At 51.4% G+C, this 23,804-nt stretch overlaps 1 protein-coding gene across 3 annotated transcripts in view; it reads right to left on the reverse strand.

Moving 5' to 3' along the window:
- The window catches only part of NSD3 (nuclear receptor binding SET domain protein 3), a 36,354-nt gene extending 16,632 nt beyond the window's left edge, over positions 1-19,722 (reverse strand). For 2 of the 3 annotated variants that reach the window (XM_084302253.1, XM_084302255.1), the window contains exons 1-11: positions 19,537-19,722; positions 13,763-14,490; positions 10,640-10,708; positions 9,984-10,143; positions 9,399-9,553; positions 8,124-8,627; positions 7,212-7,338; positions 3,907-4,007; positions 1,422-1,467; positions 747-877; positions 64-192 (exon numbers count right to left, since the gene is read on the reverse strand). In XM_084302253.1, coding sequence (XP_084158379.1) covers positions 64-192; positions 747-877; positions 1,422-1,467; positions 3,907-4,007; positions 7,212-7,338; positions 8,124-8,627; positions 9,399-9,553; positions 9,984-10,143; positions 10,640-10,708; positions 13,763-14,446 — 2,106 coding nt within the window. In that variant the 5' untranslated portion in view covers positions 14,447-14,490; positions 19,537-19,722. The remainder of the gene's footprint in view (positions 1-63; positions 193-746; positions 878-1,421; positions 1,468-3,906; positions 4,008-7,211; positions 7,339-8,123; positions 8,628-9,398; positions 9,554-9,983; positions 10,144-10,639; positions 10,709-13,762; positions 14,491-19,536) is intronic. The other variant, XM_084302254.1, reaches the window with a different exon arrangement.
- Between the last annotated feature and the right edge of the window lie 4,082 nt (positions 19,723-23,804).

Below are 23,804 nucleotides of genomic sequence, written 5' to 3' on the forward strand. Positions count from 1 at the left end.
CCAAATTAACAGAAACTATCAATACGTCTTTAGCATTCATCTCTTCACAGTACCATCATTTACCTGACAAACAGTGTCTTTTTTATTTGTTCCAGTTCCTCTCCTGGATAAGCTAGAGTCTACCGACTGCACATCAGAAGCATCAGCATCGGCAGTTGCTGATGGGCTGTCTGAGCGTTTTCCAAAACTACCCTACAAAGAGGAAAAATCCAAGACACTCAAACAAGACACTTCCAAAGGACAATCACACTGTGAAAAAAATAATTACATCAATGCTGATTAAAAGATCATTCAATATGCCGAGAGATACAAACATCCTTGGAAGACGCTGGACTTCACTACAACGCTACAAGAACTGCTGCCTTACTGACATAACTTTTACCTGTACAAGCAAAAAAATAAAAGTTGTCAATTTTACTCTTTCCAGACACCTCTTAGTTGCACACCAAGCAGCATCCTCAAATTCCCAAGGAATCTAACAGCTTTTCAAAGGGCATAGTGAGTCACTGACCTAAACCAAGGTTTTGTCAAAGTATAAATATTTGTTTAAAAAAAAAAAAAGTATCTTATTTACATTGATATGATGTGAGGGGTTAGAAATAAGATTACAAGTTATTTCTCAGACAATAAAAATTACAAGATTTGTAGGAAATACAGCATTCATGTATTTAGTAGAAGTCAACTGAGGAGTCTATTATACTGATCAATTAAAAACCAGGTATCTGTGAGCAACAACTTGCCTTTACCTGTAAATCATTAAGTCCTCTTGAGTCAGAGTCAGATGTATCTCTGTAAGCTGAGCTAGTCAGTTCTACGTCAGTTGAGGCACGACTCCTCTTCTTTAATGGTTTACAAGAATCTGAAATCTCGCTGGCACCTTAACACAACACACTAAAATTAGTCTTCATGTACATTCTTTTTTTATTTACTATTTTTTTTTTGCTTGAAATTAGTAAAGAAACAACAAAGATGAGACAGCCTGAAACTGGACCTTATTTGCTAGCCTTAATTTTCAGTTTGCAACTTACATATTTAATTCTCTATTAAAAGCTAATTTAGTAACTGAGAATAACCTCAGAAAGTCCTTCTGACAAATTCTGAATATGCTGACATAGCAGAGGAAACTACTAAATTGTCTATAACAGAGGATAAGCTGTTAGGAAATTTCCTCTTCATCGTCCCTATTTAAAATACGTCTGGTCAAAGATCCCATCTTCTATTTTACTTTGTACTTACAGCATACGAACTACACAGGCTATCCTTCCAACTAGCAGTGCAATAAACCCCAAAACAAAACCAAAAGAAAAGACACCTTCATCACCAGAAAGTTTCAAGACCTCTGTAGTTCACAGAATGAAAACCATTGCCGATGTGTGCAGAGCCAGAAACATTCAATAAGGTTTGTTTGGCGTGCAACTCACCTTTCTGCAATCCTGTCTTCACTGCTGTCAGTGGAACCATTTCAACCTGTTTGAATAGGAAAATCCATAGTTAAAAACAGACGAATTTTTTCCCCTAGTATTAAAAAGAAAGCATTAACGTTTAAGTGATTAGCATCTCTGAACTCAGATGTAGTCTGTCATCCCCTTCTTAGCGCGAGCCTTCTTGCCGTGCTGGGATTTATCCTAGCTGCCTACGCTGGGTGCCACGGGACAGGGCAGCCACACGGTCACTAGCAAGGTCCTTCCCCATCGCTCCCTTTGGGCATGAAGATGACAGGAAAACTTTAGCCGTGTCCAGCAGGCAGGAGCGGGGTTCAGCTGGGCAGCCAACCCTGACGCCTTTGTGAAACCCCACACCTGTGTGAGCACAAGTTTACCTGAACAGGCATGACACTCAGGTTAGAGACACTTAATGCATCGCTATTTTAAGGCACATCCACCAAGCATGCACTCTCCAGCTCCTGGGAACACAGACTTTTTCTGTATAGAGTGCTGCAAGGCCGCGGGGATGGAGGCACGGGCTTCGCGCAGCGCGTTGCAGAGCTCTATACAGCTGGAAACTCAATGCCAGGACACACTTAAGCAGACAAGCTTACAGTCTTGCAAAAGCACTTCAAGTCCTCGATCCTACAGCAGAAGGGCAAGTTTAGGAACTGTTCTGCCAATGCACGTGTAAGGTGAGAATTTGGCGAATGGACACTAATTAGAGGAGAAAGTTGTTGCCTACGGTCCTGGTTTTAAGGTTAGGAATTACAAGTTACTTCTTTACGATGTGGTTACATATGCATGTAGAAACACGTTTAGTAAATATTTAAGGATTATTCTCTAATTTTTTTAAAAAATATTTTATTTTGTTGTACAATAGGTAAAAACATACAATAGAAGGATTTGTATAGGATACATTTCGTAATACAAATATAAAATCTAAACAATCACTTTTATTTCTCCACTAGTCACTGTAACAGTAGCATTAACATTTTGTTTTTCCCATTAATTGTACTCGTTCCAGTTATAATTTTATACCAAGTTGTTGCAGACTAATTTGGGAATCAGTTGCAAGAAAACTTGACTTTGGGTAACAAATATTGTTGCATAATTGTAAGGAGTTAGTACGTTTTTCTTCTTTTAATATAACTTAATACATTCAAGGTTATGCGCATTACAGTGCATCTGTGTTTAATTTTCAGTCATATACTTTTCCTGAGAAAAGCACTTTGATGTTCATAGTCTTAGTTAGCTAGGTAATATAAGCAAGCAAAGCTAACTGGGATCCATGAAGTTCATATTGTTGGTTCTTATACCTTAGTTAATTTAAGAAGCATTTACAAACATAAAACAACTCATCTGAAAACATGGAGGCTGCAACGCCCCATGGCAAGAGGTTTACGGGGCTATGTCAGGTAACTCACACCCAACATTTAAGTTGCTTTCAAGTTTCTCGCTGAAACTTCCTAGAGCTAGAACATCCTTCGGCTGAATACAGATGTAAATGCTATGGCATCAAAGGAAAAACGTGAAAAAAAGCAACTGGGTCTACTTTCAACCTCTGAAATGAATGAAGTGCAAAACAAAGTGTAAAGGGCAAAGAATAAATTAGAATAAAAGAGATAAAAACAAAAATTTTCCCCTTCCCATATAAAATCTTTATCCTGACTGTCCCTTTTTAAAAACCCTCATTGAAAAAAGCTATCCTATGAAACACTGTATACAAAATTCTCAGGTTTCAAGTGGAAAGGCCCTTGGAGAGTGAAAATTGACCACATAAGGAAAAGAACCAACAACTTTGACAAACTTGTTGAAAAGTGTACTCAGTTTTTAATATTAAAGTATGTCCATCCACTGAACTTTCCTACTCATTTCCACGTGGAATTCTTTTTTTTTTGTGTGTGTTTTAAAGCAACAACATTTGTCTCTCTGACATCCAGATTAAAGGAATGCCCTGTACACGTTAGATCTACTTAAGGAAAAGTAACGTATATCCCAGAAGACCTGTTTTGCTGATGTCTGCCAACAGAAAGTCTGACTATTCATCGTTAAGTTAAATCATTCTCAGAGTCCATTTTCAGAAGTGGTCAGATTAATCAGTCTAACTTCATTTGAAAAACAAAACCTCAATACAAACCAGCAGCTAAATCAAGAGCAAAAGGAAGGAACCTGGTGGCAATTCCATCAAATAGAAGTGACTGAAACAAAATCACTTTGCTCATAACAGAAATCTCATAGCAAACATGGCAGGTTCGTTAGGAGTCTTGCATCATTGAGTTCCCATTTTCCATAGCCTGACTGATACTGTGAAGATGCCAGTAGCAGAGTCACAGCAATGGTATTGACAAGGGGATTTCATGAAGGATAGTCCAAAACGAAACCCGATGGGGAAAAATGGAGAAAAATAAAAAGGCACCAATATAAGCCACAACATTTATGAATACAATATATTTTAACTCTCTACATGGAGGAAGCCAACCTGCTCCTTTTTGATCTTCTTCTTTGGCACAACTTCGGTGGATTTCTCAGACTCTGAGCGGGTTCGAATCGATCTTCTCTGTTGCTTCTTTTCTAAAGAACCTGAAGAAGGAAAAGGGTTTCTATTATATGGTTCCTTATATTTCTGAGCTACAGAAAGATGTTCAACACCAAATCAACAGATAAAGTAACGAAACCAAGACTTTTTCCTCTTTTGAATGTTTTATTTTAAAATTCAGTTCCAAGCTGTTTGCCAACTGGTGCTACGGTTTGCAGAGAACGTGTTCTGAGTCCGTAGACAAAGGGAGCAGCTTCAGAAAGAGACACCAGTAAGAGCACAAAACAAAAAGCTGGAATCCAGTTTAGGGCAAATGGGTTTTCGTAACACACCTCTCAATCAGTCTTCGCTTTGGTTTATTTTTAACCAAACAGTCCATCTTTGGTGCTTATGGGGAGGTATCCACAATGAACTTCTTGAACTAGAACAAGCTAGAAAAAATCAAGACGCAAACCAGAGCTTCCCCGTTTTCACTCCCAGTGAAAAGCCAGTCCTGTGCCCCAGCTCTGCGGGGAGCATTGCTCTTCCTTCGCATCTCTGCCTACCACAAACATTGCAAGCAAGAGCCCCGCTATAACACGTGCCATCAGTATGAAATCTAAATGGACAACTGACGATTTGGAGAGGTGAAGAAAACAGAAAGCACAAACAGAAGCAGTGATTGCGATGCGTTATTATAATTAGAGTGAAAAACAAGTTTTTAAAAAATATTACCATGGAACAGAAACCCAGATTAATGATGATTATGTTATTTCAAGAGAGAAAGTATGAATTGCTGTTTAGGCCCTACTGAGAACCATGTCCTGAAGGCTCCACGCCACGGGCGTGACCAGAAAGTTAATTTAATCAATAATGTATTTCCTCCCCACGCTGCCTTGCTGTACTAATGGAATTAAGATACCGGCCCTATGTCAGAGGAGAAACTCTCAAATCAGTGCATCTAACATTGGCTGAAAGCAGTTTCTTTGAACTTAACAGGCACTCAGGCACTTTTTTCCTCTTCCTGCTCTCCGAGGATCCAGTGCATCACCTCCACAATGCTCCTATCCCATCTTCACGAGTATTTTGATCCGGTTTCAGGACAGATTTCAGACCAGCAATCTACCTCCCTACTGGCCAGGCCAGGCCAATGCTGTTTCGGCTGATTGTGGGAACCAGAGGCACTACGAATTCTCACGGCTGTTGTCCTACGACCAGACTTCCAGTTACAGAATTCTTTTCCCAGCATTATGGACCTGTGTACATCTAGCTGCAGGTTGTTAATAAGGACTCCCAGAGTCATTCTGTAAAATACTTTACCGTAAAGGTATTCTGACGTTCCGGTGACCTTAAATTTGAAAAAAGGACTTCGCAGTTATGTTCCACGAGAGGGGACCAATAACTGTCTGGACTTTGGAAATGGCTTTGAAAGTGACTGTTTGGAGTGTGTACTGAAGTAAAGCTCATGCACTCTATAGGGTGTTACCAGGTGGAGTTTTACGTATCCACAAAACCTAAGAAAATGAGAAAAGAGAGGCTCAGAATTCTCACCCCCTACGTCTGAAGAGCCATGGTGAAGGTGAAGCCTTTAGTTCCCAGGTGAGAAAAACAAACGGATCACCTCTCCTGCTGCAAGGCAATTAAAGTAACAACTGCTTGAAAAAGCTGAAGTAACCATAGTGACTAAAATTGGAAAAAAGAACCACTGTCGACAACAGCAGAGGAAACCCCGCTTGCATCAGGAAACCCCACTCGCACCAGAACATCCGGACTGCTCAGCCTGCATTGTGAAGTCCCTAAATAGTCCAGAAAGTAGCGTATAAGAAAGCCTACCTAAAAGCTCTACAAGTGCAGAAACCGAAGCGAGTTTGCAGAGGAGAGTGTTCCCACCCATGGTGACTGAGGTTTTTGACTTGGAGTCTCATTTATTTTATGTCCAGAAAGGGAGAAATAACCAAACAGTTAAAGCAGAAGTGGCACTTAGTAACTTTATAAGATTTTCTCAAGAAAAGATGTTGCGGTTTGGGGTTTTTTTTGGCATGCTAACTGTAATGAGCCTTCCATTTTTTTTTTTTTTTTCTTCCATACCAGGAGCATTTGCTCATCCTGCTATGAGAGAAAATCAGTGTTGTGTTCTCCAACCTAAAAATTACTTCTGCATGCCCAATGTAAAATGAAGTACTTATGTTCAAGGCTATCCCAAGGACACAGCACATCAACAAACACACAGCGGTTAATGATTTTTACACGGACTGTAGAAAATCTGTGGTTGAGATATAGAAGTCCCTACAGTGACAGGAAGAACGTGAAAATCTCTTGGTTTAGGATGACTCAAAACTGCCTCTTTTCAGGAACCTCCATCCTTTCCCCAGAGGGGTACGTCTCCTTCTGGGGTTGCTGAGAGAACACACTGCAGAAGGAATTTTCTGCAGAAATTGCAGAAGGTGGGGAGGTCAATCCGTATGGAGGAATGCCCATTAGCTATTTATCAGAACCAAAACATGAAAAAAGCATTGGTTTTCTATTCCAAGTCTAGAAAGCACTCAATCTGTTGTCCTTTCTCATTCTTCCCTACTACTGTACTACAAACTAAACTTCAGATAGTTTATTCCAGGCTTTCCCTTCTCAGCCTCAAGCTCCGTTATTTGCTTCAGTGGTTCTCCCTCAGACAGTACTGCAAAACTCCGTGTTTTCTGATAGGGCCCCTAGAATAACTGCAGAATCAAGCATTACATCATGTTGTTGATAGAGTGATCGGAAGCAGTTAAAAAGAAGAAGAATCACTGCCCTCTACAAAGGTCATACCAGAATTCATCGGCAAAGTTTGGACACGCACCCACCGCGGTTCAGATCCATGCCTCACTCATCCCACTTCCAGATTCTCTTCCTTTGATCTCAGTCATCATACTTTACATTTGGTGCCAAAAGCCATTACGGTACCCTGCTAACACACGTCCGCTGCGTTATCTTCTAAAACAACTTGCCATCTGCTCTCCACAAGGCACCCCTCCTTCTAATAAGACGGCTTGGATCCTGCCAGTTGCAGACGCTCAAAGTTCAGAGGCCAAAGCAGCTAAATGCCATCACAAAGACACTCCGTGTTTCTCAAACACCTGGGCTCAGCACGTGCTTATCAGCCAGGTTTGGTACAGCTGCTACGTAAACACAAACGTCCATAATCCCTTTATTCCTAACGAGAAAATGCCAGTTTGCTATCTGAGTTTAAATGCTAGGTTGTTACAGTGCAGACCCCCGGCAATTTTGCCTACCTGTTGACCCAGGAGTTGTTTCAGGAGAGGACGCATTTTGCACTGTTGCTTTTTCATTTCTCTGATTTGATGAAGAATTAAGTTTTTCTTGTCCTTTGACGCTTATTTCTGTTTTGTTACCAACTCCCTTAAAAAAGAAGACAAAGGATTGTGTTAGCCTATACCTGTGTCATTGCTAACACCCGTACTAATCTACCACTCAGTCCCAGAACAGAAACCTTCAATACAACACACACACATCATGAGCTGTACTACAGAGCTGCTTCTTTGCAGAACTTTCCATCCCTCTCCATCTCCCCTTATATACAAGGAAAAAAAAAAATATTCCAGTGACTTTTCTAAACATTACCTTCTCTCTAATGCTTAGGATGAAATAAATACTCTCCAGGTAGAGAGGCAGAAGGAGGAGGCAGAGAAATAGTCCTAAACCTTTTCCTTACACTGACTCTGAGAAGCTGCTGTGCACCTGAAGGAAGCTGGGAGGCAGAACTCATTTTAGAAGTCTTATGCAAAACGTAGTTATTTTTCAAAATATTATTAACAGTTTTGTCACCTTATCTGTTTCCCACAAATAAACTGCTTTTAAGATTTTCAGAGAATTGCTCCATTATTTTAACTAGTAAGCTGGAATTAAACAACTTTAGTATTTCAAACATGTTATTAGCAAAAGTATGACCATCTGTAGGGAGCTCCTTGGCTGACAGTCAAAGTAGTTACTACCAGAGACTTTGGGATGCCCTGAAATTAGAGGTTTAACACAACAGAAGATTGTTATCGTAGCCTGGCTTTTGTTAGATCTCTCCACTGAAAGAAACACGTAGTGTAACGTACAGTGGACACAAGTTTAAGCTCCACAGCCAGTCAGGCTTGGGGTAACGATGAACAGGAGCCGTCACTCCACAAGGCACATACCTTAGTAGAATAAACAAATTGATCGATGAGCTTTCCGTCCCCAGCAGCATTCTGAAGAGCAAAAACCTGTTCAATTTTAACAACTGGAGACATGTTACATTTCTGAAGATCCAGGTTGTGCATGGTTATTGAAGCTGGTAAGGATTTTCTAGCTGCAGCAGTTTTCCATGCGATTTTCACAGGAGGTGGCTCCTCCTCTTCCACGCTCGACTGCCTCCGTTGGCTTTGTCTTCGCAACTCCGCACTGGAAGGCGACGCTGCTACCACGTTGGTGTGCTCTGCCTGGGTGTTCAGTGCTGGCTTTGGACGTCGGTTCTTCTTGGTCTCTGACTTAGAAGCAGCAGTCTTTTTGCCTTTTGACAAAACCTCCTCTGGCTCTTTGTCTATATAAATGAAGGTGTATTGTTCTATCCTTTCTTCCCGAGTCATTTTCAACGCTTTCTCAGCATGGGCAATACCAATATCCCACTGAGCTCGCTCTCTTTGCGGCCTTGGTTTGCGGATCTTAAGGAACAAAGACAAGCAGCTAATTACACTGAAGAATCCCGAGGCTCTTCAAATCTCTCAGGCAGCAAATTTACGGTTACTCTCCATTTACAGTGTATTTTTGAAAGGTAGACTGAGAATTCCCCCACTCGGAGCACAAGCAGACACTCTAGCTAGATTGTACCACCACTACCATTAAAAGTGTCTGCCCTAAATTACAAATTCACCGGAGACGAGCAGGCAGTAATCACGCCCACGACTCTGCTATGGGATACAGAATGAAACCTGATTTACCTTCTTCCAAATTCTCCATGTTTTTCCATAAACATCCTTTCCTTTCCACATCAATATTCTGATTAGCATAAATATTGACTCAAGTAATCCATCTACACAGAAAATAATTGCTGTAACTAACACTTCCTTTCAAATACAGCAATGCAGAAGGACATATGCACTAGTAGCAGGGGCTGAAGAGTCTCCTTTAAAATATGTATTTGCCACAGAACTGGTTAACAGTGAACGCACAGATGTTTTTATTTAATTTTCTGACGGAGATGTAAAATCATCTCCAAAGCCCAGGATGACAACTGCCACGATGAGCAGACAAAGTTAAGCTACCACAATTTTACCAACATTTTTCAGGAGGAACATGGAAACATTTTAGGTATCTTCGTGAGCGCAGACAACCCTTCACGCAGTAAGGCACTGCCGTGTCTCACAGCTGCACCCATGAGTTTCACTTTCACAGGCACCGTAAATGCTCTTCTACACAGTTTGTGTTCACCGTACCTTCTGCTTCTCAGAGTGGTTGCTGGCTTGCTTAGCAGCCTCTGCCAATAACTGCTCGTACTGTTTGTGTCCTTTGTACTCTCGAACCCTCTTCTCGTGCACCCACGCCCGCTCCGGCTGGTTGCTAAAAAACTGAACATGGTATTCACGGGCACCTGAAATTGAGAAATTCTAGTCAGCAGTTTTGTTAACGCCACCTCTTGTGTTCAGCTTACGCTCTCCTACCCCACAACGCTCCGCTGCTGCGGTCGGAAATACCTCGCTGAGCTCAGAACTACGACAGGCCCAGATTCAGGGCAGGGTAAGACGGGAAGTTGAGTGCACCCTGCCCACCCCGAGTGCTCTCACCCTCACGAGCGTCTTCTCCTAACACACTGCGTTGGGAGACGTGCACCAGCAGGGGTTGCACAGGCTCGTTTGCAGAGGTAACTTTAAAAGCACTGGTTTTGTGCACTGCAGCAGTCATTCAGCTCAGAATACAACTGAGCAGAATCCATCCCACGAGGGGAGCTCACAGACGCGACTTTGCATAAAGGAACAAGTACAGACACCTGAGGCGTTCTAGCAGTCAGCCTCCTCCCTTACCTCTTGTGTTAATTTTGGTATGAACATCAAGCTGGGGGTCACATGAAACCATGCAAGGCCACCACGGGTACGTCCCCACCTTGGACCAAACCAGATCGCCAACCTGAAACTTGACGTCATGGGCGCCTTGTGTTGGAAGAGAAGGCAAGAACTGCTGGACCTACAAAGAACAAGGCAAGCTTAGCAGCCACGGGAGACAACTCCATGCACCTGCAGATACACACACGCCGTCGCAGGGATTTGTTATTTTTCTCTTGGGTATCACTGGGGTTTGGTCATCTAACGTGGGACAGACATTGCTGAACAACGTGGCACGAAGGGCTGGCACACAGCTAGGGTTTACACACATAGCCACCAACAAACCAAACCACAACAGCCCGCCACAAAAAAAAACAACCTAAAAAATAAACCAAAACAAAAAAGAACAAACAAAAAATAAAAATTTAAAAAGTTTCTGCTTTGTAAGTTGATTATGAATGTTGTAGACTCAAATAATACATACAGTGTGAGAGACGGTTTGACACAGCAGTGATTACCGAGCATTTCAGAAAATGGCCACTGATTTATCTGACAAATTAAAGTACCCATATCGTAACTGGAACACAAACAGTAACACAAGGGAAGTTCAGAAGGCGTCAATCAGTAGGTGTACTAACCGGGGCTTCCTCCAACAGTGCATCTTCTCTTGGTCTGTCTGCTAGCATGCTAAGCCTCTCATTTGGTCTCTAGGACATGGGTAAGAATGAGGAGGAAAAAAGGAAAATAAACACAAACAAGATAAGGGGGCAGTAAAAGCAAAAAAAGCATAGCAATGAAACCAAACAGGAAAAATAAACAGCAAAGAGAAAAGCAACCATGAACCCAGGAAACAGAAGTGTGAGGATTCCTTATTCCCAGCTCAAAACAAAAGCAGCATCGCAGCCAAACGCCTCTTCCCCTCTCCGCTAGTTCTGTTCCCGTCACACCTCCACAGAGCAGTGCTCTGCTGCAGCAGGTGACAGCAAACACGCAGGGGCATCAACCAGCTGCCATCCCACCCAAAGGAACGTACCGGCTCCAAGCAGGGAAGGACAGACGGAGGAGATCCACAGGAACACGGTGAGCCTCACCGTGTACCCGGGACTTGCAAAAAGTGCTTTAAAAACTGATATTAAAGATTCAATACGGAAACTGAAAGATCTGTGTTGGACTGCAGGGAGTTGATGAGTGCTTGGGGGATCAGAGAATGGCAACAAAAGACCTGTGAGGGCGTTTCCAAGGCAGGCTGAGCAGCCCATGCCCTCTGTCCCATGGAGGAGGGCTGCAGGGGCTTGGCAGAAGGGCGCTGGGACAAGCCCCGAGGTAAGAGGAGGGCTGCCAGCACCCAACGGGACGCAGAGCAGGCAGCAGAGATGCTGGGAGCCAAAGGGCTCAGGGAAAAGCAGGAAGAGCAGCCAGAGTCATGCAGTGGGGAACTAGCAGTGCTGCTAACCCAAATTACACCCAGCTCATGTAAAGCCAAGGCCCCAGTTGGCCACTCAGAGCCCACAAAACAATCGTTAAGAACAAGCACGCTGGATTTGCTGGGCAGAAATCACTCCTGCCCGGCCCAGCAGAGCACAGCGCTGACTTCTGCCCTCCTTTCCCCTCCGTGAGCTCGTGGAAACCTCGGCTCTGGCAGAAGCTCTGTGCTGCCTGCACAGGAAGCCTGCACGACGCGCTGCCGGCTTCCGCTGCCCGCAGAGCGCAGCCCAGGAGCAGAACAACTTCTTAGAACAAATCCTCACGGCGTAAAGTTCAGTGGTGTTTGCATAACATTTTCCTTTCCAATCAGCGTTCCCTGCGCAAACGCTCTGCCACAATCAGGGCTTGGCACTGAGATTGCAGCACCGGGAGGAGGAAGCCACCGCGCGGCACCCTGCCTTCAGGTAACTGCTGAGCCCGAAAGCACGGGGCAGCGAAAGCTCCAGCAGGAGCCCTGGCTGTAAACTAAAATCAGCGTGGTAGGGACAAGTCTCACCCCATCGATACCAGAAGGATCATGCAGGTATACACCAGGAATGTGGATGAAGATTAAAGAAATAAAGCAGCGCTGTGATCCCTACGGCTGTCCGAAAGCCGGGTGAGGGCTGTGGGAGCAGCCTTGAGGACGGCAAACAGAAGCTGCCAGGTGGACAAAGGCAAGGCTTGGATTTCTGCGAGCCCGGGCTGACACACGCAGCACACGGCTGGGAGCTGGGAAATTTAGAGAGGCAAAGGTTTGGTTCGGTCTGGGGAAGTCAGCACAGCAACAAGACCGAAGATGACATCCTGGTCACGTCCTCTGCGCCAGCCCCGCTTGCAGAGCACGAGAGCAGCAGCCAAAGGGACGGGCACTGCTGGAGCTACAAGAGCTTGGCCCTGGTAAGAGGCAGAGCAGAGGGCAGAGCTGACAGCCTGCCGTGGGGGCAGCCCTGGAGAAGAGGGCAGAAAGCCGTGCTAACAGCCTGCCCCCTCACCTCCGAACGCACTGCACTCACTGAGGTTTATGGCAAAGTTTGGGGGGATCGCATCAGCGCAGCACCACCGCCACAGCAGGGAGGGCACAGACACAGCCCCAGAGGCCTTGGACAGTCCATTTTATTTGTTTATTTTTATTTAATTATTTTAAAATCTCACTGAACTTTGCCAGGCTCAAATAAAGCAGAAGCTCGGGGTCCTGCTGCAGCACCAGGCTGACCCCTGGGGGAACACTGCCCACTGGATTAGCGGCTCTAAGACCTGTAAATATTCCTGGTAAGAGAGGGGCCAAATCTTCCATTTAAATAAACACTTTTAAAAGTAAATAATGATAAATCAAGCTTATGAACCTGCTACACCAGATCGGAGCCCTGATCTAGAGTGCGGGATCTTCTCTCAAGCCCACCAAAAGCAGCCGGTATTGCCAGCCTGGGACACGGAGAGACGGGCGTCACGGAGCGAGCAGGAATGGGCAAGAGGAAAGGAAGCAGAAGCAAGGAAGTGGCCGAAGGGTCTGAGGAAAAGAAAAAGGCCAAGAGGACCAAAGAGCAGCAGCCCGTGCCTCTGCCTCCTGGAATGTAAGCTGGAACACCCCTGCACAGCCCTGTTACAAGGCACGGCGATGTCCATCGGCACCAGCAGTTCTGAGGGTCTGCTGGGCCAGCTGCTAGTTCGGATTTGCCTGGAGCACTGCTTTCTACTGGCTCCTGCATGCGCCACATCAACAGCTCTGGCTTTTAGTACAACATCACAACATTCACACATCCACCAAGACCTCACGGCCGTGGCCAACACCAGTCACACACCAAGCACATTCAGACACCGCACAGACCCAGGGACGGCGCTCTGGGTGGATCTGTGCTTTGGAGAAGCAGCCGATCGTTTCCCCTGGGAAATCAGACTGCTCCTACATTTGGGAGCTGTGGTGATGAATGCTCCAGGTAACCTGCATCTCCCCAGAACAGCCCAGCTGTGCTTCGAGAGGCAGCTTCAGGAACTGCGAGAGCTCCAACCTCCAACACTGCCCACAGCGCAGCCAACTCTGAGCATGCTAAAGTGCTAATATTAAAAGCATTAAATCAACTTTTCTGATGCTTATTTTTCATTCGCAGGCTTCTCACCACAGCTCTGTTGCTCTACAAACACATTCCCAGCAACCTAATACAGAGCACCTGACAGCAGGCACGGCCTCGGGGCTCTCGGTGCGCGCACACCTAGGAGCAAGGGAACGCACGGCTCGAGGCGCACGCTGCAGCACCAGCAGCGGGCACACGGACGGCTGACACCCTTTTTCCACTTACATTTTGCTCCTCTGGTTCTAGTTTGGGAATTTTGTGCGACTTGCGCTCTTCCGAGCGGGAAGAGTCGTGCTTGCTACTTTTTTTCCTTTTCTCTTTCCTCCCCTCGTGTTTCGCCTTGGCGTACTCGCTCGCTTGTACTTCATTTAAAAGGTCCCCGCAAAGGGAGGACTCGAACAATTCCCTGCCGTTCTGGATAGTTTTGGTTATTTTCAGTTTGATCTCTGGCGAGCCAGTCTTCTTTGGGATCCCCGTTTGCGAACCTGAAGGCGGCGGCGGCGGAGGAGGAGGCGGCTGGGGAGGGGGAGCTTTGTCCAGGACTTCGTGCGGCCTCGCGCTGGAGTTTTCCATTTGGTAGTACTCTGCGGGGCCAAAGTTCCTGACGGCGCCGAAGCCGTTGGCTGAGCCATTGGGGTACTGGCCGTACGCCTGGTACTTGGCCGGGGGCTCGTAGCCGCCGCCGGCGGGGGGGAAGCCGTTGGTGAGGGGCGGGAGCTCCTCGGGCGCGGGGTACTGGAAGCCCGGCTGCAGGGCGCTGTCGTACGGCGCGGGGCCGGCGTCTTCCGCGGCGTCGCTGCCGGCATCAAAGGCGTCCTCCTGGCGGACGTTGGCGGAGTCGATGAGCTGAGGTGGCTGCTGGATTGTGTTTCCCATGATCCCTTGCATGAAAGAGAACGAGAAATCCATTGTTCTGCTCCGGCATCCTCAGCTCTCCCTTCTTCTCACAGGGCCTGCGGGCACAGGGGCAGAGGGAGGCAGCGTTACAGGAGCAGCCCCGGCACCGAGCACGGCCACCCCCGGGCTCCCCCCGCCCCCCAGAAGGGAGCAGCTCCTGCAGCCGAGGGCTGGCGCTGCCCCAAAAGGGCCCTCGCACGGCTCTGCAGGGCAGCGTGCTCCCCGTGTGCCCCTCCCGCTTCTCCGGGACAGCTGAAGAAGTGGCACAAGCACCTGGAGGTGCTTCGGAGCTCCGAGGCCGGCTGTTGGGAGGCCAGAACAGTGGTGCCCAAATGCAAACCACACCGCGGAGCCCTCCTTGTGTGCCACTGGGACGCGTGGCTGTGCCGCAGGGCAGGGGGAGGAGGCCCTCAGCCCGCCCCACCACACAGAACACCCCGTGCTGCCCCCACACCACGGTCCCTGCAGGCTGAACACGCCAGGGGAGGCACAGAGAGCACCCAAAGGACACAGAAACAATTTCTCGTCCTCCCTGCCAGACTTCGGGGCTGGGGAGGAGCCCTTGGATGGCACAGACCCACGGCAGGGCCCCTGCTCAGCGTCTGAAGCAACCAGCACCCAGCTCGGCTGCTGGCAGAGCTCGGGGGGGGCTCCCCCATCCCTCCCCTCACCAAAAGCAGAGCCGAGCCTGCCCCGTTTGGCTCCAGGCGGGCAGAGGGGAGGGCTGCCCCCTCGCTTCCCCTGCTTATTTTAACACCAAGCACCCAGAGCTTAAATAAAGGCTGATCACAATCCAAGGGGGAGCAGCCCCAGCACAAAGGATCCCAAACCCGTGCTCGGTCACGGAGGTGTCACAGGGGGGGGAGACGCCGCTCGCCTTCCATTTGCCAGCTCTATTCAAACACCAGAGTCAGACTAAACCACAGTCAGATCGCCAGAACTCAGAGGCTCAGGAGGAGCTTCTCACCTTCATTATTATTAAAAAAGCCCTCCCCTAACCAACCCCGATGTTCAGCACGGAGGACGCACGGTGACCCGAGCACAGGCCCGAACACCAGCGTGCAAGGTCAGCTCAGCCCTTCCAAAGCAAACACCGCCCCAGGTTATTTATTCTGCTCGCTGTGGGCACGCAGCAGGGTGGCTGTGCCCTTTCGGCCAGCGTTTGGTGTGACACCAACACCTCCCGCTGTCACAGCAGGAGCCCCCACAGCCCCGTCCCCCACCTCTGGGCTTTCAGGTGAGGTTTTGTCTCCAGCACCGCCCTCCTCAGGGACTGCCAGGAGAAACTGAGTCACAGCAGCAACGAGACCCTGGCCAGCATTGTGTTATGTGCTTTGCCAGCTCCGTCCTGGGGTTATATTCACGTTGTGCTCATCCCCACTGCCCGGTGCCATCAGCCGGGGCACACCTGGCACCGTAATTAAGGAAATTTGGGGAGCAACCTAAGAGCACGTGGCCGTGCAGCAGGACCTGCCAGCTGCAGCAACTTCAAATCCTGGGGCAGTGAAACCACGGCAGCTCCCAGCCACAAAACCCCCAGTGAAGCGTTGCTGCTGGTGGCAGGGGCGGCACACGCAGCGAGAGCACTGCCTTATCGAGGTCACAGCACCCCACAGCTCCCCACATCACCCCACAGCACCCCACAGCTCCCCACGGCCCCCGCCCATTCCAGGAAGAGGAAGAGGAACTGCCTGTGCTAGCTGCAAATTAATTGCTGCTTTGCATCTGCCAAAGCGAGGAGCACACAGATTTCTCCCACTGGTAGGGAATTTCACCCCAGGCTGTTGTTATTTGTTACTAAAAACAGAACCAATCCATGGGGCTCCTCTGCAGTGCTCCAGAGGAGCCTCAACAGCCCCACGCGTCCCGCAGGGCTCACCCACCGGGCAGGGACAGAGCAGGACCAGGGGGATAAGTGTTGGAGTTACCCAGCTCAGCACTTTGGGTTTGAAATCGGGATTTCTCCTCTTCCTTTACCCAGTGCTCTGACAGCTGCCCAGGCGTTTAGCTCAGCACCAGCCCCACGTAACGCAGCTCACCCCAAGTGTTGGTGGGGATATCCCAGAGGCACAGCACGCAACAACCCCTGGGAGAGCTCAGCCCTGCAGAGCAGGCAGCCGCACAGCACCCCGTGCTGCGTTAGGAGCAGGGCTTTGCTCGTGGCACACGCCGTGTGAGCAATTCTGCTTTGTGCTGTCCCTGCCTTGCCTGGGGGAGCAGCGGCCGCTCCCTGCTCAGCCCCCGGCACCGCCCGAGCGCTATCGGGGACAGCCAGGGGCAGGGCAGGGCAGGGGCTGCTCCTCCTCAGCTCTCGGAGCAAGTCCCGAGCTGGAGCAGGCCCTGTGTTAGCAGCCTGCTTTATTTCCTGACGTGGACACATGTGTGGGTTAGCAAACCTCACATCGCCACTGGGACTGGACCGAGAGCTGGCAGCTGAACACAAATCCAAGTGGTTTTTTAAAGCAATTCCCTCCCCGAGCTCACCTGAGCAGAGCAGAGCTCGGGGCCAGCCCCCGCTTCACAGCCGGGCACTGCCACAGCTGCTGCCTCCCTGCGGGCTGCTCTCAGCGCCTCCACATGCTGTGGCTGCTCTCCTCCTGCAGAGCTTCTCCTGGCCTGCTGCGATCCACGCACCCATCTCTCGCCCTCCCCATTCCCCAAACCCAACCACTCTGCTCCCGTGGGAGCTGTGAGCGGTGCCGAAGCCGCTGACACAGCACCAGGAGGGATCCTGAGCACGCGGGACCCTCAGAACAGAAACCCAGCGCTGCTCTGTGACAGCCTCCCGAGTCCCAGCACAAGGAACAGGCCCCGAGGCACCGAGGGCAGGCTCCAGCCCCGCAAGCAGAGGTGGAAGCAGCGTGCAGAGCCCTGTGCTGCGCCCCCAGCACCACTCCTCTCCCTCCAACCCCGCTGAACGACAGCCTCAGACCCTGCAGGGAGCCCTCAGCTTCCAGACAGGACCCGCACCGGGCACTGCACTGCTGGGACACCGCAACTCACCCCGCAGGCAGAGGTAACGCGTGCAGTTTCATTAGTTCAAGCACAGGAAAGGATTCCAAGTCATTTAGGCACGAAACTGGTACTTTTTAGCAATGCTGGGAGCAACGGGGAACCAGAGAGACCTTCAGGACCCCAGCTGAACTTCCGACCCAGAGAAAAAGGAGCCTGCTCCCTAGCACTGCGGGCAGGGCCCTGCCTGGAGGAGAACCAGGACCCGTCAGTGCTAAGGACTTTTGTTTGGTTTTGTTTGCAAAAACTTTTTGTTTTTGTTTGCAAACACAGCCCCGTGCTTCGTGCTGTGGCCAGGAGTCACAGCTCGAGGCATGGGGGGAAGAGGCAACTGGGATAAACTGGGAGGAACAAGTTCTGCTGGGGGCAGGACCCGGCTGGCCCCGAGCACAGGTACCAGCCGCTGCTAAAACCAGCACGGCACACCAATATTTTACACCCAGCGCCCATAAAACCTCCTGGAATGATTTTACCTCTTCTCACTGCCTGCTGCCAGCCACCACGTGCGTGACCTACGATGGCCCAGCACTTGTTGGGCTGGAGGCGTTTGACAGAGACGCAGGGAGCAGAAACTGCCCCGCTGGGCTCCTGCTCCCAGCACAGCTCCCCTGCACGCAGACCTGCCTCAGAGCGGGTCGCAGACTGCTCGTGTCCTGCCCCCAGCCCCCAGCGAGCCCTGAGCCTCGCAGCAGCCGCCCCCAGCCCTCCAAACCCATGGGTCTGGCCCAGGCAGGCTGGGCTGGTTCCGAGCTGCCGCGCTTGGTTTCCCTCCCGGCTCCACTCTGCCCTTCAGACCCTTGAGGCTGCCCAGCTCAGCGCTCCTGACAGTTGCAGCCAGCATCCTGCTGCAGCTCAGCACCGACACCTGACAGCAAACTCCTCACTAGACCCTATGGTGCCCGTGCTTTTTCTACAGCCGTGTCAAAACCAGCTGGGGAGCCACCTCCCGGGGCACTACAGCCCCTGCGCTGTGAGAAATAACTCAGCAAGAGGCAGGAGTACAGCGACCACCTGTAGGTACTGCTGCGTTGGGCATTCACGGGCTGCTCTGTCTCGTTTTGTCCTGGATACCTGTACAAAACCCCGCAGTATTTCCACTTCCACACCCTGGGCCCGTGCCCAGTTTCCAGCCGGGCGCAGACTCGTCAGCAACTACAAATTGCACCTGTGGATTCCGACTGACTTCAGCTGGCCCGAGCAGCCTCCTCCAGCAGGCACCGCAGGTGAATCAGAGGCCTCCTGACAAACTTTGCTCAATGTTTAGAGCTCGCGGTGAGGCTGGTCACCTCCCTCGGTACCTTCCTACAGGCTCTGAGTGCCAGGAGAAACAGCCCCGTCTGCCAGAGGGTTCTGACACGGCCACTGATACCGAGCTCCCCGCGGGGGAATGGAAGGAGCCACCTCATACAGACACTGTGCGTTTAGAAACAGAAGGGGTAGCAGGAGTGTGGGGCACTCGCTTGTTCTGAAGAGCCTCAGAACTCAAGTGAGGGACAAGGAATAAATCCTCTGGCTCTCTGGGGAGGCTCAGAGCCCAATATCCACACAAAACCAGGAGTCAGAGCTTTGGCAGCACCGAGCACTGTGTGAATCACAACCCGCTCACACGCATGGAGGCCGGGCTAACAGCCCCACGGCCCCACAGCCCCTGCACCACCGAAAAATCACCCAAAGGCTGCGAGAAAACACCACAGAGCCTCTGAGCCGCTCGTGCTGCGGCTGGGGCAGGCCCCGAGCAGCTCCCCGGGGCTCCCGGCTCCCCCAACAGCCCCGGGAGCCCCCAGGCCGCGGCTGAGCCTCCCCTCAGCGACCCGCAGCCGCCTCCAGGCCGTGCTCCGAGCCCCGGAGGGGAACCGGGACACACGGAGCGGGACACACGGACACGGACAGGGACACACGGACACAGCCCCGAGGCACCGGGGCACGGAGTGGCGCCGCGGGCAGGCTCCGGTCGCGGCCCAGCGGCCCTGAAGCCGCGCTCGGGGCCTGTCCGAGCCGTGCCGGGCCTGCCCCGGCCGCTCCGCTCCGTGCCCGCCGCGAACATGGCGCCGCCGCCCCCCGGTGCCCGCCCGCGCCGCCCCCGCCCTCACCTTCCGTCAGTTCCATTCTAACCGCCCCCGCCGAGCCCCGAGGAGACAAAGGCCGGCGGCGGGGGCGGCGGGGCCCGGCCCGGCCCGTCCCGTCCCGTCAGGCCGCCGCCCGTTGCCCGCAGGCCGCAGCCCGGGCCTCGAGTTCCGCGCCCCCGCCGCCGCCGCCGCCGCTGCCGCCGCCGCCGCCGGGCCCCGCCCCGAGAGGGCTGCGCGGCCGCGGGGAGGCGCCGGGCGGGCGGCGGGGTGAGGCGGGCGGGGGGTGAGGCGCTGCGCTGCGCTGCGGGGCCGCCCCGGGCCCGCCCCGCGCCGCTCCGAGCCCCCGGCCCCGGCCCCGGCCCCGCTCCCGCGCCGCCGCCTCCGCCCCCCGCCGCTCCCCCGCCGCTCTGAGCCGCGCCTGCGCGCGACGCCGCCTCCCATTGGCTGCGCCGGAGGGGGGCCGCCGCGGGGCATGCTGGGGGATGTAGTTCTGGGGGAACTACCAGCGTGGAGCTGGCCCCAAAGGCTTCCCCTTCCCCTTCCCCTTCCCCCTTCCCCTTCCCCTTCCCCTTCCCCTTCCCCTTCCCCTTCCCCTTCCCCTTTTTTTCTGTTCCTCTCCCTGCTGCGCATTTGCAGCCCCAATGTTCTCGTGGCTGCGGGGTGGGAGCACAGCTGCTGCTTCCCGCCGACTCCTCCTGACAGCAATTCTCGTCCTCCTCCATTTTTCTCCTCAGTTTTTTCCCCTGTTCAGCTTTCTTGCACACCACTTTTGCCTGTTCCCAACAGTTTTTATGTCAAATGGCCGCTTGGTTGGGAAGCTGCGCCCAGAGCTAATGCTGAATCCATGCTGGGGAGGCTTCACAGCAGCACCTTGACCCTCCTCAGCCCCCGAGAGAGGCTGGACAGCCTGTGCAGTGCCCAGCATGAAACACAGAATGAGTTCTCTGCTCCCCGAGATGGGTAAAGGAAACATTTGGCCTTTGAGAAGTACCCGGCTTCTCGCGGAAAAAGGGTTTGGTGTAAAGGAAAGTTTTAACTCATTAAGATCGAGGTGAAAGCGAAAGTTAGCGGGCAGAGGTTACCACCTGCCCTGGCACGAGGCGTTTATCAGAAAACACCGAGCGCTGAGCTGTGGCTTCGGCACACGGCTCCTTCACTAACGCTGTGTGCAGGGACCGGGAGAAGGAAGTAAACAGCCCCCGGGGGAACACACACGCACACGTAATCAGCGCCCCTTATCAGTTCACCAATTCACCCACTTTTCATTTCCTATTCCGTTACTTCCTCAAACAAAAACCTCTCCGAAGGAAAGAAATCGCATTGGAGCAGAACGGACGTTAGCAGCATAAAGCACTCAGGCACCAAGCCGTCCTGTTGCACAGCCCGCATTGACAACACAGAAATGTTTTTGACTGTAAAAACCGATCTGGATGAGCGGCGGGGAGTGTTTTTCCCCAGAACTTAAGGGCTTGGAGACCAGCCCCGATGGGAAATGCAGCGAGAGACCTCTGGCGGCCGGCCTCGGGAGCTGTCTGCCTTGCTTCTCACCCGTGTTTCCCAATTCCTTGTTTGTTTGTTTGTTTGTTTATTAACGTCGTTCAGCAGACGGAGCACCCACCAGAGACCCTTCCCTGTCGCCTTGTGACAGGCGGGCACCTCGCGGGGCCTCCGAGGCTGAGCAGGGGTTGTTCCATGAGGGGCTCCAGCTCGACTGCAGGGCGGCTGCTGCGTGCAAAAGGGCCTAATGGGGCAAACAGGGCCTGGACGGCGCCTAACGGGGTCTAACTGGGCCTGAATGGGGCTTAACGGGGCGAACGGGGCCTGGACGAGGCCTAACTGGGCCTGCATGGGGCCTAATGGGGCCTGAACGGGGCTTAACAGGGCCTAACGGGGCCTGTGGGGCCCAGCGGGGCCTTACGGGCCCAATAGGGCCTAAACGGGGCTTTATGGGGCCTAATGGGGTCCTAACGGGGCCTTAATGGGGCCGAATGGGCCCCGCCGAGCCCCTCCCGCCCCGTCCCGTCCCGTCCCCCGCCGCCGCTCCTCGCGCCGCCGCCATGCCCCGCCCCGTGACGTCACTCCCCCTCCTCCCACCCCCTTCGCGCGTCTCCACCAATCACCTCCCTTCCCCACGGGGCACCTCGGGTTGTGCCCCGCCCCCCCGTGCTCCCATTGGCTGTCCGCCGGCAGGGCCGCGGCTGCGCCTCCCGATTGGTTGCCGCCGAAGCGGCCGCGATGCGTTGGTGCGGAAGGGGGGAAACCATAGAGTGCCGCGCTTAGGCTAGAACGGCCGGCGCAGGGCATGATGGGACGGCGGTGGCAGACCGGGCCCGGGCCCGGTACCGGTAGGCCCCGGGGTAGGCCCGGGCCTAGGCCCAGCCCCCCCGCGACGAGGCCTCTGTGAGCTCCCGGCTGTGTAACGGGCACCGAGCTGGATTAAACAACGCTTCCTTCTCTTCGCTTCCCGTAGCGGCTGGGTCTGCGTTTAAAAGAGGGCGTTCGGCCTGCTCGGCGCCTGCCTTCCCGCGCCTTGTGCTTTAAATAATAACATTTAAATAAAAAAATAAATAAATAACAAAATTGTGCTTTAAATAATAACATTTAAATAATTAAAAAAAATAAATAACAAAATTGTGCTTTAAATAAGCCACGGGCTGCACCAGGAAATAAGGTGAGTGGTGTGAGCAAAGCTCTGAGGTTACTGGTTTAGCCATGATGCATTATACAAATTGTACAAACGCAGCACTGTGACACGAGTCTTATATTTTTATTTTTTTTAATCCTCTAAGTGGGCTGAATTTCGAACTGCGCTGACCTGCGTGTGCTTCCTTCAATGGGTGCAGCTCAGGAGGTGAAGCTCCGCTCAACACCAAAGCACCCTCCTGGCTCCTGTCCCTGCTGTACAGGGAGGAAAAGTTAAAAAATAGCGGCCTGCAAGTAAAATGCAGCGCTGTGGTTTTAGGGAAAAACGTGTGAGCGACCCTTCTGAGGGCAAGGAGGGAAAAAAAGGAGTTTGACACCGTCACACAGAGCACATCAGTGATGCAGGTCCCTGTATTATGGATGTGGTTTAGCCTGAGGACCCCAGCTGTGTGCTCTGTCCTGGGAGGCAAGGGAAGCACGAAGAGGTGTGCTGGCACATCCTGCCCTGTGTGAGAGGGCTGGTTATCTGAAAGAGAGTTCTCGTGTTAGTCCCATCTGATAAAAGCAGCAATAGAAAAAAAAATAAAAGGATTTTAAGAAGCACTTGCATTGGTACTGTCTAAAATCTGCAACTTTTACACTCAGACTAAACTGGAAGCATCTCAGAGCAGCAAGGCCGGTACCAACAGAGCCTAGCCTGAAGCCAGCAAGGACAATCTACCGCTGGGGGAGAAAAGCTTTCATCTCTCCACCTCCTTAAAAGGGAAGAATGATTTTCCAGCTGGCTGCTTTTACACAGAAACATGTCAGTCGTCCTGAGGGGCTCTCTCCCTCTGTTCCAAGCCCATTAGCAACCGGGCAGTGCTAAGACTGTCCAGATGACACCGGCTTCTTGTTTGTGCTCCACTCCCTCTACCCCCCACCATTTTAACTTATGCTGTAAATACGTTGGTACCTGCACTGCTGTCTGTGCTGTTACTCACTGAACAGGTGCTTGTGCTCCTAAACCCGAGGAAAGGCAGCTTTCCATCCTCACAAAGGGCTGGGCACACAAGGAACTAGGCTAGAAGCCCAGTGAAGCCTGCTCTGCTATTTGAAATCCCAAGCAAGAACACAGCCACGTATCCAGGGCTTGCAGCTTGCCCTGCTGCTGCAGCTTTATAGGTTCAAGCTCTTGATCCTAGGCAGTGTGGTTTAACTGATAAAAAGTGCACAGTGTGTATGTAAATACTCAGAGATTACTTTATGGACGATAGATATGGGTATTCATACTGTAAAGTTAGACGTGGTGCTGAGTAGCACGAAATGTCTTTTCTAGAGACATAGGCAGCCTTTAGGGCAGTCAGACTCAAAAAGTCCTCTGAAGGTCAGGTGTTATCAGCACTTCAAGCACCTGGCTCCAGGCTCCTGCTATCAGTACACAGACAGCCTGCAGAAGGCAGCTGTGTTTTTAGCTCTGTACCTGCACCTCTGCCTTGTTAGTTACCGGTATGCAGTGCTGCATATTGGTATTTAATTGGTAAATGAGGGCAAATGTGGCTTCAATAAAAGAACCCCATTGCTCACGCCTTGCTCCTGCCTCACTGCAGCGTGGACGAGGTGCTGCCAGCGGCCGTGCTCTGCTGTCAGAGCTGGAGCAGCCTTGGACT

The sequence above is a fragment of the Netta rufina genome (assembly GCF_964035555.1).
Source record: "Netta rufina genome assembly, chromosome: 27".
Classification (NCBI taxonomy): Eukaryota; Metazoa; Chordata; class Aves; order Anseriformes; family Anatidae; genus Netta; species Netta rufina.